Source organism: Carettochelys insculpta, chromosome 2 (genome assembly GCF_033958435.1).
Source record: "Carettochelys insculpta isolate YL-2023 chromosome 2, ASM3395843v1, whole genome shotgun sequence".
Lineage (NCBI taxonomy): Eukaryota > Metazoa > Chordata > Testudines > Carettochelyidae > Carettochelys > Carettochelys insculpta.
In genome coordinates, this window is record NC_134138.1 from 183,609,386 (window position 1) to 183,623,128 (window position 13,743).

General features: G+C 41.0%; 1 protein-coding gene across 3 annotated transcripts in view; it reads right to left on the reverse strand.

Annotated features, from left to right (window-relative positions):
- SUGCT (succinyl-CoA:glutarate-CoA transferase) overlaps nucleotides 1–13,743 on the reverse strand; it is a 536,399-nt gene that overhangs the window by 318,763 nt on the left and 203,893 nt on the right. For all 3 annotated transcript variants that reach the window (XM_074986040.1, XM_074986041.1, XM_074986039.1), the window contains one exon: nucleotides 5,394–5,465. In XM_074986040.1, the coding sequence (XP_074842141.1) occupies nucleotides 5,394–5,465 (72 nt within the window). The remainder of the gene's footprint in view (nucleotides 1–5,393; nucleotides 5,466–13,743) is intronic.

A 13,743-nucleotide genomic window follows, 5' to 3' on the forward strand; every position in this document is an offset into this window, starting at 1 on the left:
GTAAATGCAAAGATCATTTGTGCAGTCAAGCAAATTCACAGGCACACTCTTGCTAAACGCGCTTTTGGCTTGCTGTTTTATTTTTAAAATATTGTGGGGAAAGAGAGGATATTATTACCTAACCAGTGTCAAGAGCAAGTTGAGGATGAGGTGGGAACAGAACTGGAATCCCAAATCCCAGTCCTTCGCTCTATTAAAAGTGTCTCTCTAGACATCGATATTATACATTCTAGTACATTACACAGGTTGCAAGCAAAGTAAACTCTTTCATATCTGGCAGCCCTATGACCAGGAGGTTGTTGGATATTCAGATATTCTTGATAATAGAGAGGTATACCTATTATTATTAAATAATAATAAATATAATAAATAAGAATAAATAAAATAATAATAATATTGTACACTGTAAATTTATAAGGTATAATAAATATATTATATTTATTAAATAATAATAAATATAATAAATAAGAATAAATATATAATATATATAAATTATATATATTATATATAATGAGTATAAATAGCCATGCATATATATATATATATATATATATATATATATATATATAAAATAAATAAGAATAAATAAGAATAAATAAAATAATAATAGTATTGTACAGTGTAAATTTATAAGGTATTTGCTGTATTTATTTCGGGATGATAGATAAATAATATATATATATATAAATAAATATAATAAATAAGAATAAATAAAATAATAATAGTATTCTACACTGTAAATTTATAAGATATTTGCTGTATTTATTTCGGGATGATAGTCTGCCGGTTAAGACAGAGTTTACGGTAAGTATGATCAGGATGGAGAAGCAGTAGAGAGGCAGACACAGATACACCACAGTGTAAAAGAGTCAGTTCTGTAGGACCATCATATACTGAATTATGTGTCAGAAGCACAGAGAAAGATATGCTGATTATATTTGATAATGCCAAAAGATAATGGAAATGCTATTGTCTAAGTGTTTTCCCCCCATTTCAGTATTTTGTATTAAAATGACAATAAAAAAGTGAACATTTTCCTCTGAGGTGAATTATTTCATTAATATTATTTAAGGAAATATTAATGAAGAAAAACAGCAATGCAAGCTCACAAAAAGGAAAAATATATCTTTTTAAACAACTCCCACCTAGAATCTTGGGAACTTAACCATCATACACAAAGTGGAAAGAGACTGAAAAAAGGACTTTAAAAAATATGGCAACAGGAGTCTGGCAATTTTATAGGCACACTAATAGCACAGAAGAAGGCCACTGGGCTATCAAGACCTACAATATCTGTAGTAACCCCAGGCTTTTTCTTCCACAACACAAAATCAAAACAACTCCTATATAATGATAAAAGGGAAAGGAAGAACTCTGAAAAAGAAAAGGACAACACAATTTGTCTCTGTCTTGTTTAGAGAGAGAGGCTTCCTGTTTGCATATCCTGGTTCCACTTGGCCTTTGCAAGCTATCACCACCTAACCATTATGAATATTTCCAAAGGTGCCACATATCTACTATAACAAAAATGACCCAGGGTTGGTGTTGCTATCTCTAGATCTGACCTCTGACCTTTAATCTCTGCTAATCTATCCTAGATTGACAGTGACAAAGAACTCATCACTGGATGACTACTCAGTTGTGCGTGGTCACAGTCCAGCTCTGAGTGAATGTTCACATGAGAGTGGGAAATATAATACTAGCAATTATTCTAACCGTAACCCTTTTCTGAAATTCATCCCATCTTTGGATTTGTCTCCACAACAGCCAGGACCAATGTTGCAGTGATCAATCCACCAGGGAGCTGATTTAATGGTTCTAGTGACAACCTACTAAATCAACCACGGATCACTCAGATGTTGATGTACAATACTTCACTGGAATGAGATGAGTAATGCAAGCCAACAGGGGAGTTTATCCCATGGACCAAGCACAGCGTGAACCCCGTGGTAAGTAGATCTATGTTACACCTACTTGAGTTATGCTACGAACGTAACTCAAATTGTGTAGCTTAGATAGAGTTGGTCTTGTAGCGTAGAACTGCCCTTAGTGTGTCACCAGGACAGTATTATTTTGTTTATTTCACTGTGATTATTTTGAAATCAGACTGTTCCTCAAGCACACTTAATGCCTATGACATTTGGGCTATTTCTTTCCAAAATGTGTTCATTTTTCTTTTGTTATATACATTAGCCCATTTGTGAGATCAGTCTTTGTTTTACAATTCACATATATATCCAGGTAGCTCCACGTTAGAACACCACTGTTTAAAATTGCTGATCGATATGAAAAAGGTGGCTTCTGTGCTTGTGTGCGGAAAGTAGAGAAGTTCCACAGATAATATTCAGCAGTTAATCAAGATCAAAAGATCTCCTCCTCTTCTTCAAGATTACTTTCCAAAAGCATATGGTAGAGGCAGAAAGTCTGCAATCATTTATGGCTCTGGGCTGACTGCTCCATCTCTGTTGTGAATGTCTTCACAGGCAACAGCTTCCGTATGTTCCATATTTTTAGCACTGACCCTTCACAATAAGGCTCTTTGATACTAGTTCAAATATTTGAATTCATGTTCTCTGTATTTACTGAGGGTCCCTCTTGCAGCTTGAGTGTTTTGAGCCTTCTGGCAATTAAAGTACTCTTAATTTATCACCTATTCTCTTTCCCTACATTTTTTAGTTCCACGAGCTACCTTCATCTGAAAGTGGGACAAAACTTCAAGAGTTTTAACATTACATCTCACAGGCTATGTCTACACGTGCATGCTACATCGAAATAGCTTATTTCGATGTAGCGACATCGAAATAAGCTATTTCGATGAATAGCGTCTACACGTCCTCCAGGGCTGGCAACGTCGACATTCAGCGTCGACGTTGGGCAGCACCACATCGAAATAGGCGCTGCGAGGGAACGTCTACACGCCAAAGTAGCACACATCGAAATAATGGTGCCAGGAACAGCTGCAGACAGGGTCACAGGGTGGACTCAACAGCAAGCCGCTCCCTTAAAGGGCCCCTCCCAGACATACTTGCACTAAACAGCACAAGATCCACAGAGCCAACAACTAGTTGCAGACCCTGTGCATGCAGCATGGATCCCCAGCTGCAGCAGCAGCAGCCAGAAGCCCTGAGCTAAGGGCTGCTGCACACGGTGACCATAGAGCCCCGCAGGGGCTGGAGAGAGAGCGTCTCTCAACCCCTCAGCTGATGGCCGCCATGGAGGACCCCGCTATTTTGATGTTGCGGGACGCGGATCGTCTACACATTCCCTACTTCGACATTGAATGTCGAAGTAGGGCGCTATTCCCATCCCCTCATGGGGTTAGCGACTTCGACGTCTCGCCACCTAACGTCGAAGTTAACTTCGAAATAGCGCCCAACACGTGTAGCCGTGACGGGCGCTATTTCGAAGTTGGCGCTGCTACTTCGAAGTAGCGTGCACATGTAGACGCGGCTACAGTGACGAAAACCCCCTTCTCTCCTATCGCACAGCAAGCCCTGTTCAAATGCTGATCCCCTCTTCTGAGACAATCTGACTGAGACAAGTCTCTGCAGAGGTACTACCGCTGGTCTCTAGAACTGGGTAAAATTTTTCAGATAGAATATTTGAATAGTATAGTAATTTCAGTTTAAGGTCAACCAAAATTATTATTGAAACTGGTAAACAGTTTCATGTGAAAAAAATATGCTTTTAAACACAGAAACATTTCATTTCAATACTTTTGAAATGATACGCATTGATTTGTAATTATTGTTTAAGAAAACAAAATGCAGGTTAAGCCTAGCCAAAAGCCAGAAAATGACTACTGAAAATTGAAAAAGAAAAGAAGTTTTGGTTGACCTAAAAGGGTTTGGTTTCTTCCCCCAATTTCTTGTTTTGGTGAGGAGATAAAATTCCATTTCAGGTTAACCCAAATCAATTTTTGAAGTGGTGGGGGCTCACCTACCAAACAAAAAAAATCAACTCTTGTTCATGCTAAATTCTGAAGAGTGTGTTTATTTATTCAGTTACCCATCTGCCTCATGAGATTTATAAATTTTGCAGTAATGAAGAGATTAAAATGCATAAAAACTTGAGCGCAGGAGGTCAATATTGTCTAGCAGCATTAGAACAGTTTCACTGATTAGAAGACATTTAGGAGTAAATTAGACCGCTAAGAGCCAGGATGGATGGCTGTAAAAAAAACTGTATGGGGAAAGGCGAAACTTGGATTCACCCATAATAAGTGGTCATCTGGCTAACTAAAATCATGGAAGACCATAGATGTTCCCAGACAAGAGTGTGCTGGACCAGAGAGGTTTGACCTGTAATATTTGTGCCAGCTACATTTTAGTCATGTTCTTCTATCTTTAACACTACTCTCTAGATAAGAAAACAAAGCGAAGTTTTTGGTTTTTTCAGTTTTATACACAGAGGGCAGACATGCAATAAAAGTGTATTTGAAACTCAAAAGTTAATCTTAGATTCTCCTGGGAGCTTCAGTCAAAACAGGATGTAGAAAATGGATGTACTTTTCTTAGGTCCAGCTTCAGCATGATGCATGAGCACATGCATAACTTTAAACACATAGGCTATGTCTATACTAGCCAAAAACCTTCGAAATGGCCATGCTAATGGCCATTTCGAAGTTTACTAATGAAGCGCTGAAATACATATTCAGTGCCTCATTAGCATGACGGCGGCCGCAGCACTTTGAAATTGACGCAGCTCATCCAGACAGGGCTCCTTTTCGAAAGGACCCCACCTACTTCGAAGTCCCTTTATTCCCATCTGCTCATAGGAATAAAGGGACTTCAAAGTAGCTGGGGTCCTTTTGAAAAGGAGCCCCATCTGGATGAGCCACGCGGCAGCAAGCTGTGTCAATTTCAAAGTACTGCGGCCACCCGCATGCTAATGAGGCGCTGAATATGTATTTTAGTGCTTCATTAGTAAACTTCGAAATGGCCATTTGCATGGCCATTTCGAAGTTTTTGGCTAGTGTCGACACAGCCATAAGGAGTCCAAGTGAAGTCACAAACAGTTAGCTATGGAAATGCTGAAGTGATTACATAGTCCTGTAAAGAGTGACAATGCACAGTTTTCAATGTTGGCAAGCTGAATAGTGCTCCAAAGGAATCTGCACTAAACTTTGATCAGCAGAAATCATAAGATTCCCCCATCTCTAGCTGAAATTCCCCAGGCCTGTAGCAGGTTCATATCTCAATAAAGTGTGAATTGAATGACACAACTAGTCTGGTCTTTGGCTTTCCAAAGGGCCCAAGTGTGTGACTTATATGATGCTCACTAAGCACAAGTGGTATTTTCAGTCAGTTTAAACCATCCAAAACTTATGGCCTGACTTTCAAAGGTGTGCAGCACCCACAGCTCCCAGTGACATCAATCTTAAACATCTTTACCTTACACACGGTGACAAATTGCTGATCATTCCCAGCTCCTACTACCAAGTAGCCATCCTTAGTTTTGAAAGCCTGCAAAAATAAACAGAGATGTCAAATTATATAAAATATACTGCATAAGACTATCTTTCAAGTTCTTCACACATAATGAATTTCCAAAGGTCTTTCTCAAGTGAACCGTTATGTTCAGATTCAATTTATGGTTTTATAAAAGCAGTTCAAAGTGATCCATGGAGGTAAAAATCAGTAATTTAAAGAAGTTGTTCCTTTGATTTTTCTCATTCTGGCAGGTGTTATTTCAAAGTATGACAATACAAATAGATTTATTTTACCAGCTACTTCTCTCCTTAGTACAAAGATATGTAACTTGGCTTTAAGCCAGTTGAGTTACACCTATGATTTTTGCGAACATGAGAAAAGTATGTTTTCACAATGGATATGACCTCTAAGCAGAAGACGAGCATAAACTTGGGGCTTAAACAGTGCACAGGCCTTCTGGTTTTATACTCTAGAGTACATTTCACCTTCTGTACTCAGGGGACAATTTTCTTATGCAACATTAAGGTTTAGTCTACACAGTTTTTATATTAATATAACTATTTTAGTTGGGAATGTGTGATTTTTTTCCAAAATAGTTAAATCAGTACAACCCCTATTGTAGATCAAGTGTAAAGGTGCTTGGCTGACAAAATTTATCCCCTACTACATAGAGGAATTAGTTATAGTAGCACAAGGCTCTTTTATACCACTGTAACTGCATCCACATTTTAGTGGATGTAGCACTTTAACTATAATAGTATAGTTTTTAGTGTTTTAGTAAGTTTTAGTAAGCAAGTGTTCCAAATGTAGCTTACTGTCACTTCTTTTAGCAGGTTAAGCTTTGTCTACACACAACATTTATAACACTTTAATTATTCAGCTGGAAAGTTGTTTTCATATTTTTCTTTTTGGCATGCATAATTCTGCGAGGAAATGAATTTTTATAGAGACAGAAAGCAAGTGCTGTTCTAAGTGTAGCTTACTTTCACTTCTGTTAGTTATAGTTATTGGTACTTTTATAACTATTATAGTTAGATTCTCATCAGAAAATGAGGGCCAAATCCTGAGGCTTACTTAATTCCAAGCATTCAAAAGTCTTTTTGATTTGGCCCTAACCTAATAAAAATATACAGGCATGCAGAACACATATAAATGTTTTTACTGCATTTTCAGCCTGAAAAACAGAAAATAATACAGAGAACTTTGGGAAGAAGAACAGAGAAAAGAATTATGCCAAGTAATAGAGTTCCTTTACATTTATTAACGTTAACATTTAACATTCATTTATTCAGATTTCAATCTAAAAGAAACAATATGGAAGTTAATGAGAACTAACCTAGAAATATTTACACCACTTTTTTGCATACAAGAAGTATCAATAAGTAAGATTCTGATTTTTGTAGCAGTAATTATATCCATTTCTGTGACTATTAAAAAAAATGTCCATCTCTCCATCCAAATAGCAGTATTCTTTGTCAATGCCATATGTTCTAAAACTAGTCACACACTCATTACACAAGTTAATATTTAATTTTATGTGTTCCTTGTGTGCACTGAATCATCATTTTTATGTATATGATCACACACTATTTTTCTATTAATGCAAATTACAAATTCTTCCACAAGCCTTATTGCTCTGCAGCTTATAATTCTGAGGTATCCTCTGTTGCCATTATAATTAGAAACATACACACTGAAAGACCTTTTCTCATAGAGAAAGACTACATATTGCATGGAAGATGGTAACAGCTACACATACCTATTTCTAAATATTCTCAGAATCAGCATGATAGCTAAAACAAAGCTTATCAGCTATTGCTTCTGAGACACATGCAATCTCTGCCAGAATTTCAGTCACATGACAGGTCATACAGCAGGATTAAACATGCATTCATATCCATAAGCTGCCAAGATGGTGGAAGTCACTCAAAATTTGAGGAGGTCTGGTCATTAGCATTTATGCTTCAGTGGCTTGGTGGTATGTGTGGGAAAATTGATCATTCTTAATTGCACTGTGTATTTATAAAACAAAAGCAACAATCATGTCATCCTTACTCAACAAAAATAGTAGCATCACAAATGCAACAGTGTCTTTTTTCATGAAGTTTACTCAACTTCCTTCAGCAGATATTTCTGAGCATCCTGTTACAAAACAGCTTATTATATGCCAGCCTTTGCTGCTGATAAAGCTTAAATTTTCAAACGTTATTGGGACAGCATTGATGTAAGAATGTTAACAATGGTTTTATTCATAAATGTACACACACCGCAGGTTACTGTCTGGTCACAGAAGAACTTTACTATCGTAATGTACAAAGGAGATTCAGGACAAAGTACAAAGAGACTTTAATGAGACATTTGTTGTGATAAACTGTTGTCCATCACATCAAATAATTTCAAATTAGTGCAAATAATGACATTTCACACAAGGCACACAAGGCAAAAGTCTTTTCCCCTCCCTCATATTAGGAAGAATGAAGACTTTTGATAGGCTGCCTGGCAGCGTGACTCATATTCCATGCAAACTGCTATTGTAAGTCTCCTGAACTCTGGGGCATATAGTAGATAAAGACAAGAAGCACAAAATTACTAAAAAATAAAAGACAAGAAAATTATTTCACAGAATCAGTGGAAATAAAAGGTGTCACATCCCAATGCATGGTTTCTCCACACTGCCTGAAAGGCCAAGGGGCTTCTATGAAAATAAATCTACTAGGAAGGAGACTGTACGTTCAATGTGATTGTCACAGAGCACATAGTACCAACACATGTAAGTTAAAGGTCAAACCCTAAAAGATGATACGATGTTCCTAACTCCCATTGACTCAGCACCTTTCAGAATTTGACCCTGGAAGCAAGTTTATGGCTAGACATATTTAATGCACCAAACAATGAAATAAATAACCTCATATAAATATGTAACACTTTGTATCCATACACGAGTGCTCTAAATGGCTTACAAATATGCTCCAAATCATACTACACAGACTGTAGGTTCAGGATTTTATGATTCTACTATTCAGTCCCATTTTAGCCTGAACTATTTCAGTGCTGGTGTGGATGCAAACCTGCTGGTATGTTCTAGTCAGAACTAGCTGCTCTTTCCACTACTGTCCTCTGGTGGTCTTTCAAAATGTACCAGTTATTAGTGAGGAATTTAAGCAGAGAACATGGCTCTGTAATGTATCTAAGGCTGCATCTACACTACGAGGTAAATTGAAATTTAAGGCAGTTAGCTCGATATTACCACATGACTGTCTTCACTGTAAATAGCCACTAGCTCAATTTAGGGAGCACTAATATCAAGATTACCATATCAGAGTTACCTGACAGCTGTAGCCTCAAGCTCGAATTCAGAAGTTCGATTTAAGGGCATTGTGGAAGCACCATGGCTTGAAATCGAATGTATCAGCCTCCAGAGATGTCCTGTCTGTAAACCACAATGCCCTCAGTGCTCCGCTCTGGCTGCTGCTCTCCAATTAATTAGGTAAAAGACCATGAATTTCAAAGCGGGACCAGGAACCCTGTGGCTGTGGGCTCATGTTTGTATGAGAGCCTGAGAAATGTCTTCCTTCCTTTGCTATTAGCGCTGTGAGTGCATCTACCCATTACAAATAGCCCCTGCAGTGAGGATGTGGTTCTGTCTCTATACTTGGTATGTTTTTCTGCACTGCCTGGCGCCAGATGCTGCCCTGCTGCACCACGTGGCAACAAGGCTGTTGCGAGGGTTGTGCTTGCATAAGACAACACGAAACTTCTTCTCAGCAGTTTACATTTGCGTGTAAACCCTCTTCCTTCCCCACAGGTGCCACGCAGTCTGGGTCTTTCCTGCACTCTGCCCCATCATGTGGGTAGGGCCCAACCCAATAAAAGGCTGTGCCTGCCGTTTGGTGCTGGCCATGCTGCCAGGCAGCAACATGTCATAGATTGTGTGTGTTTAGGGCTCCAAGGGAGGGAAAGGTATTTGGGTCTTGCAGCTGCTGGGGGAGGAAATCTCCACCATGGATAAGATATTCACGGGCTTTGTGCTAACATGGGGAAGTCTCCCCACAGTGGCTAAAAAGATACTTGGGGACGACCACCTCAACTAGCCCCCCACTGAACCCCACCACGCCCATACCATAGGACCACTGGGGCTTGCTGCTGCTGGGGGGGAAGTCTCCCCTGCTGGCTAAAAAGATACTTGGGGAAAACCACCTCAGTTGGCCCCGCACTGACACCCTCCCCACGACCATAGTGTGGGACCACTGGGGATTGCTGCCACTGGGGGAGCAGTCTACCCCGGTGGTCAGGATAGCTGGGGGGACTCTCCCCATCAGCAACTGTCTGTTCTGAAAAACCTGCCTCTCTTCTCTTTCTTCATGCTTTTCAGGGTCCCTGTATTATTTTCAATAAAGTCACAAATCTTTTTTTCTTACACTTTACTATTCTCTTTCTTCTAACTTTGAGAATACAGTCAGGGTCCTTGTATTATTTTCAGGGATTGGATGCAATCACAGGAGGGGGGACATTCAATGGATGAGAATTCAGCTACAGAAGAACAATGTTTCTGTAAAATCTTTTTTGCCATTTGTGTGGGTGCCCTACTTTTGGATGCTTGCTTAGCACAGGAGGAAATTAAGAAAATGCAATGTGGAAAGATGATGTCAAAGACCAGCAAACATACCCAGAATGCTATGGGGATGAGGGAACTGTGGGGTAGGTTCCCACAATGCATTACTGCAACAGTCAGTAGCAGAAGGCATCCTTCAGTCTGCATAGACTATGGATCGCGCCCTTTAAAGTTTCAATTGAGGACTTCATTTACAGTGTCTATTGTGACTATGAAGACCCACACGAGAGTGACAGTCCTTGCTGCATCTCTTGCAGATGTAGTGGGCGTCTGGCAAGTCCTTATTGTGCTTTCCGTGCGCTCGCTTCTCCTCTGCTAGCTGTCTGATCTTCATCTCGCCCTTCTGAAGGCCCTTGTGTAACCCCTGCCTCCATCTGCTGTGGTCATCTGCTAGTTCCTCCCAGTTGTCCAGCTCGATGTCTACCTCTCTGAGGTCTCTCTTGCAGACATCTTTGTAGCGCAACTGGGGGCGTCCGGAAGGTCTTTTGCCAGAGGCTACCTCCCCATACAGGATGTCTTTTGGAATCCTTCCATCATTCATCCTGTGGACGTGGCCAAGCCAGCGGAGTCGACGCTGCCTGAGGAGGGTGTGCATGGTTGGGATTCCAGCTTGCTCGAGGACGGCGGTGTTGGTCACTCTGTCCTTCCATGATATTCCAAGGACGCTCCTGAGGCAGCGCAAGTGGAAGACGTTCAGCCTCTTTTCCTGGCAGGCATACAGGGTCCAAGTCTCGCTGCCATAAAGGAGGGTGCTGAGGATGCAGGCTCTGTAGACTTGCATTTTCATGTGAGTGTACAGCTTATTGTTATTCCACACTCTCTTGCTGAGTCTGGACAGAGTTGTGGCTGCTTTTCCAATCCTCCTATTTAGCTCAGTGTCCAACGACAGGGTGTCAGTGATGGTGGATCCGAGGTAAACGAACTCATGGACAACCTCTAACGTATAGTTGTCAATGCTGACTGATGGGGATTCAGCAACATCCTGACCGAGTACGTTTGTCTTCTTTAGGCTGATGGTAAGCCCAAAGTCCTTGCACGCTTTGGAGAACTGATCCAGTAGTTTTTGAAGCTGGTCTTCTGTGTGAGACACTACAGCAGCATCGTCTGCGAACAGCATGTCTCTGATGAGGACTTCTCGCACCTTAGACTTAGCTTTCAGCCTTGCAAGGTTAAACAGTTTCCCATCAGATCTTGTGTGCAGCAAGATGCCCTCTGTTGAAGATCCAAAGGCATGCTTCAGGAGGAGTGCAAAGAAGATCCCGAACAATGTTGGAGCAAGCACGCATCCTTGTTTAACGCCGCTCCTGATTCTGAAAGCATCCGATAATGCGCCGTCGTATTGGATGGTTCCTCTCATGTCTTCGTGGAACGACTGGATCATCTTGAGTAACCGTGGAGGACAGCCTATCTTGTGGAGCAGTTTGAACAGACCATCCCTGCTGACCAAGTCAAAGGCCTTGGTCCGGTCAATGAAGGCTATGTAGAGTGGCTTTCTCTGCTCCCTGCACTTCTCCTGCAGCTGCCTTAGATAGAAGACCATGTCAACGGTAGACCTCTCTGCGCGGAATCCGCACTGCGATTTGGGGTACACCCTCTCAGCAATCTTCTGGAGTCTGCCAAGGATGACGCGAGCGAACAGTTTACCAGTGACACTTAGGAGGGAGATTCCACGGTATGTACTGCAACAGTCAATGTTTGCCAATTTAGTGTGGCAACAATTAATCGACTTTGTGAGGAGCACACGGGAGGTAAAGATGGTCAAATGTGAACTTCTAAATTCCAGAATTACAAAATTGATATGCATAAATTCAAATTTATCTTGGAGCGTAGACGTAGCCTAAGCCTACTGCCCCTGTTGGTCCCCTTCATACATTTAAATCAAATGATGTACAGCAATCGTAGATAAGCACAATATTTGCAAAAGGTTACCTGCTTCATGTTGGTTCTACAATCAAACCTCTTGGGTTTAAGGCACCAAAAGATATTCACTGCTACTCGAGATGGACAAGATGGTTGAAATTAAAGAAAAACTGACCCAGCTTTTTGACCAATACGTTAACTGAACCCAAGCCAAAACACAGAGGCTACATATATACGATAGGGTTTTGTTAACAAAACCTGTGGTGTTTCTACACACAAAATGTGTTTTGTCGACAGTCTATTGACAAAACTGGGCACTTCCGCTGACAGCGTTCTGCTTCTCCGTGTTGAGGAGTAACACCTTTGTCGACAGTTTCTGCTGACAAAAAAAACATGTAGATGCTCCGTGGGGGCCTCTATCAACAGACAGGTCTTCCTGTTCATGGGCAGCCCTGTTTGTTGAGCTTAAGGTTAGCTGCTCTGTCGAGAGAGTGGCCAGGCAGTCTGGCCACTCTGTTGACAGAGCAGATTGCTCTTTCAATCTGCTTTTGTGTGTGGATGTGATCTGTCAACAGAGTTTTTGCTGGAAGATCTCTTCTGACAGTAACTTCCATCAACAGATTGCTGTATTTTAGACGTAGCCAGAGAGGGGTCAGTTAACTCTTGTGGTGGTTTTAGTGGAACTGATTGGTTTTAGTCCTTGTTGTAAGCGACGACTCTTGCAGTGGCACAGGTACATTGCTGCAGTTGTGCCACTGTAAGCTTCTGTGGTATGCTCACAGAACAAAGCTCTCCTGTTAACTTCATCTCTCTCACACACACACACACACACCCCAAGCAGCCCTAGCTGCATCAATGGGAGAAACTCTCCTGCCAACATAGCGCTGTTGAAGTTGGTATTTAGGTCAGTGTAACTTACATCACTGAGAGAGGGGGGCTTATTCACACCCTGGAGTGACAAGCTATTCTGGTGTTAGTGGTAGCATAGATACAGCCCCAGTAAGAGACAGTTGCTATGTGTACAAACGCAGCACTTGACTAGTGCAAACGGTTTGCACAGAAATTCTGCTGCTTAGTAGGCTCCTTTGAGAATCTGGTTTTTTGTGATTTGGCCCATAGAAAAACTACCATTTTGCCTTTAATTTATTGCACAAGCTGTCTTCAACTGCCGTTTTAAGTTACCATTGTGGTATTTCAGCCAATGCAAAGGTCATATAAGGACTAATGCTCTCTGCTCAGAATACTACGTAAAGGCTGCAATTAACAAGAAGGTGATGTATTCAGAAGTTGGCTGACCTGTGCTGAAGCCCTTTCCAGCTGCCAGCCAAAAGGATCTACATGTGTTCTTTTTCCTCACTCCCCCCACAACTTCATTTCCAAAAGTTATTAAAGACCAGAAGTTTTTCAGTCACACATCAGACAAGAACTGACCCAGGACTACGGTAGCCCCTGAAAGCGGGGCAGCGGGGAGGGGGGAACCTGCCACATCTTTTCCACACCTTTCCACATTTCTTTGTATGAAAGCTTCAGCTGTACTTCATCAACAAGAAATTCCTTTTTTTCTCTCTAATGGAAAGGGCACCCCTCTTGCTGCTAAGTGATACCTAATTATACTACAACAAATGGGAATCAGACCAAGAAATCTGGCTAATAGTGATCCTGAGCGGTATGCATAAATCATGCAGACCACACAGTTCGAAACTATTTGCCTGCATTGTGCTGTCGTCTAGTAAAAGCAAACAGCCAAAATTTTAGAAAACGTAAATTTCACAGACTGGAGCGACGCAGGGGTGAATGTCCGCACGTAGCAGACTGAAGCAGGGCATGCAGCACATAAAC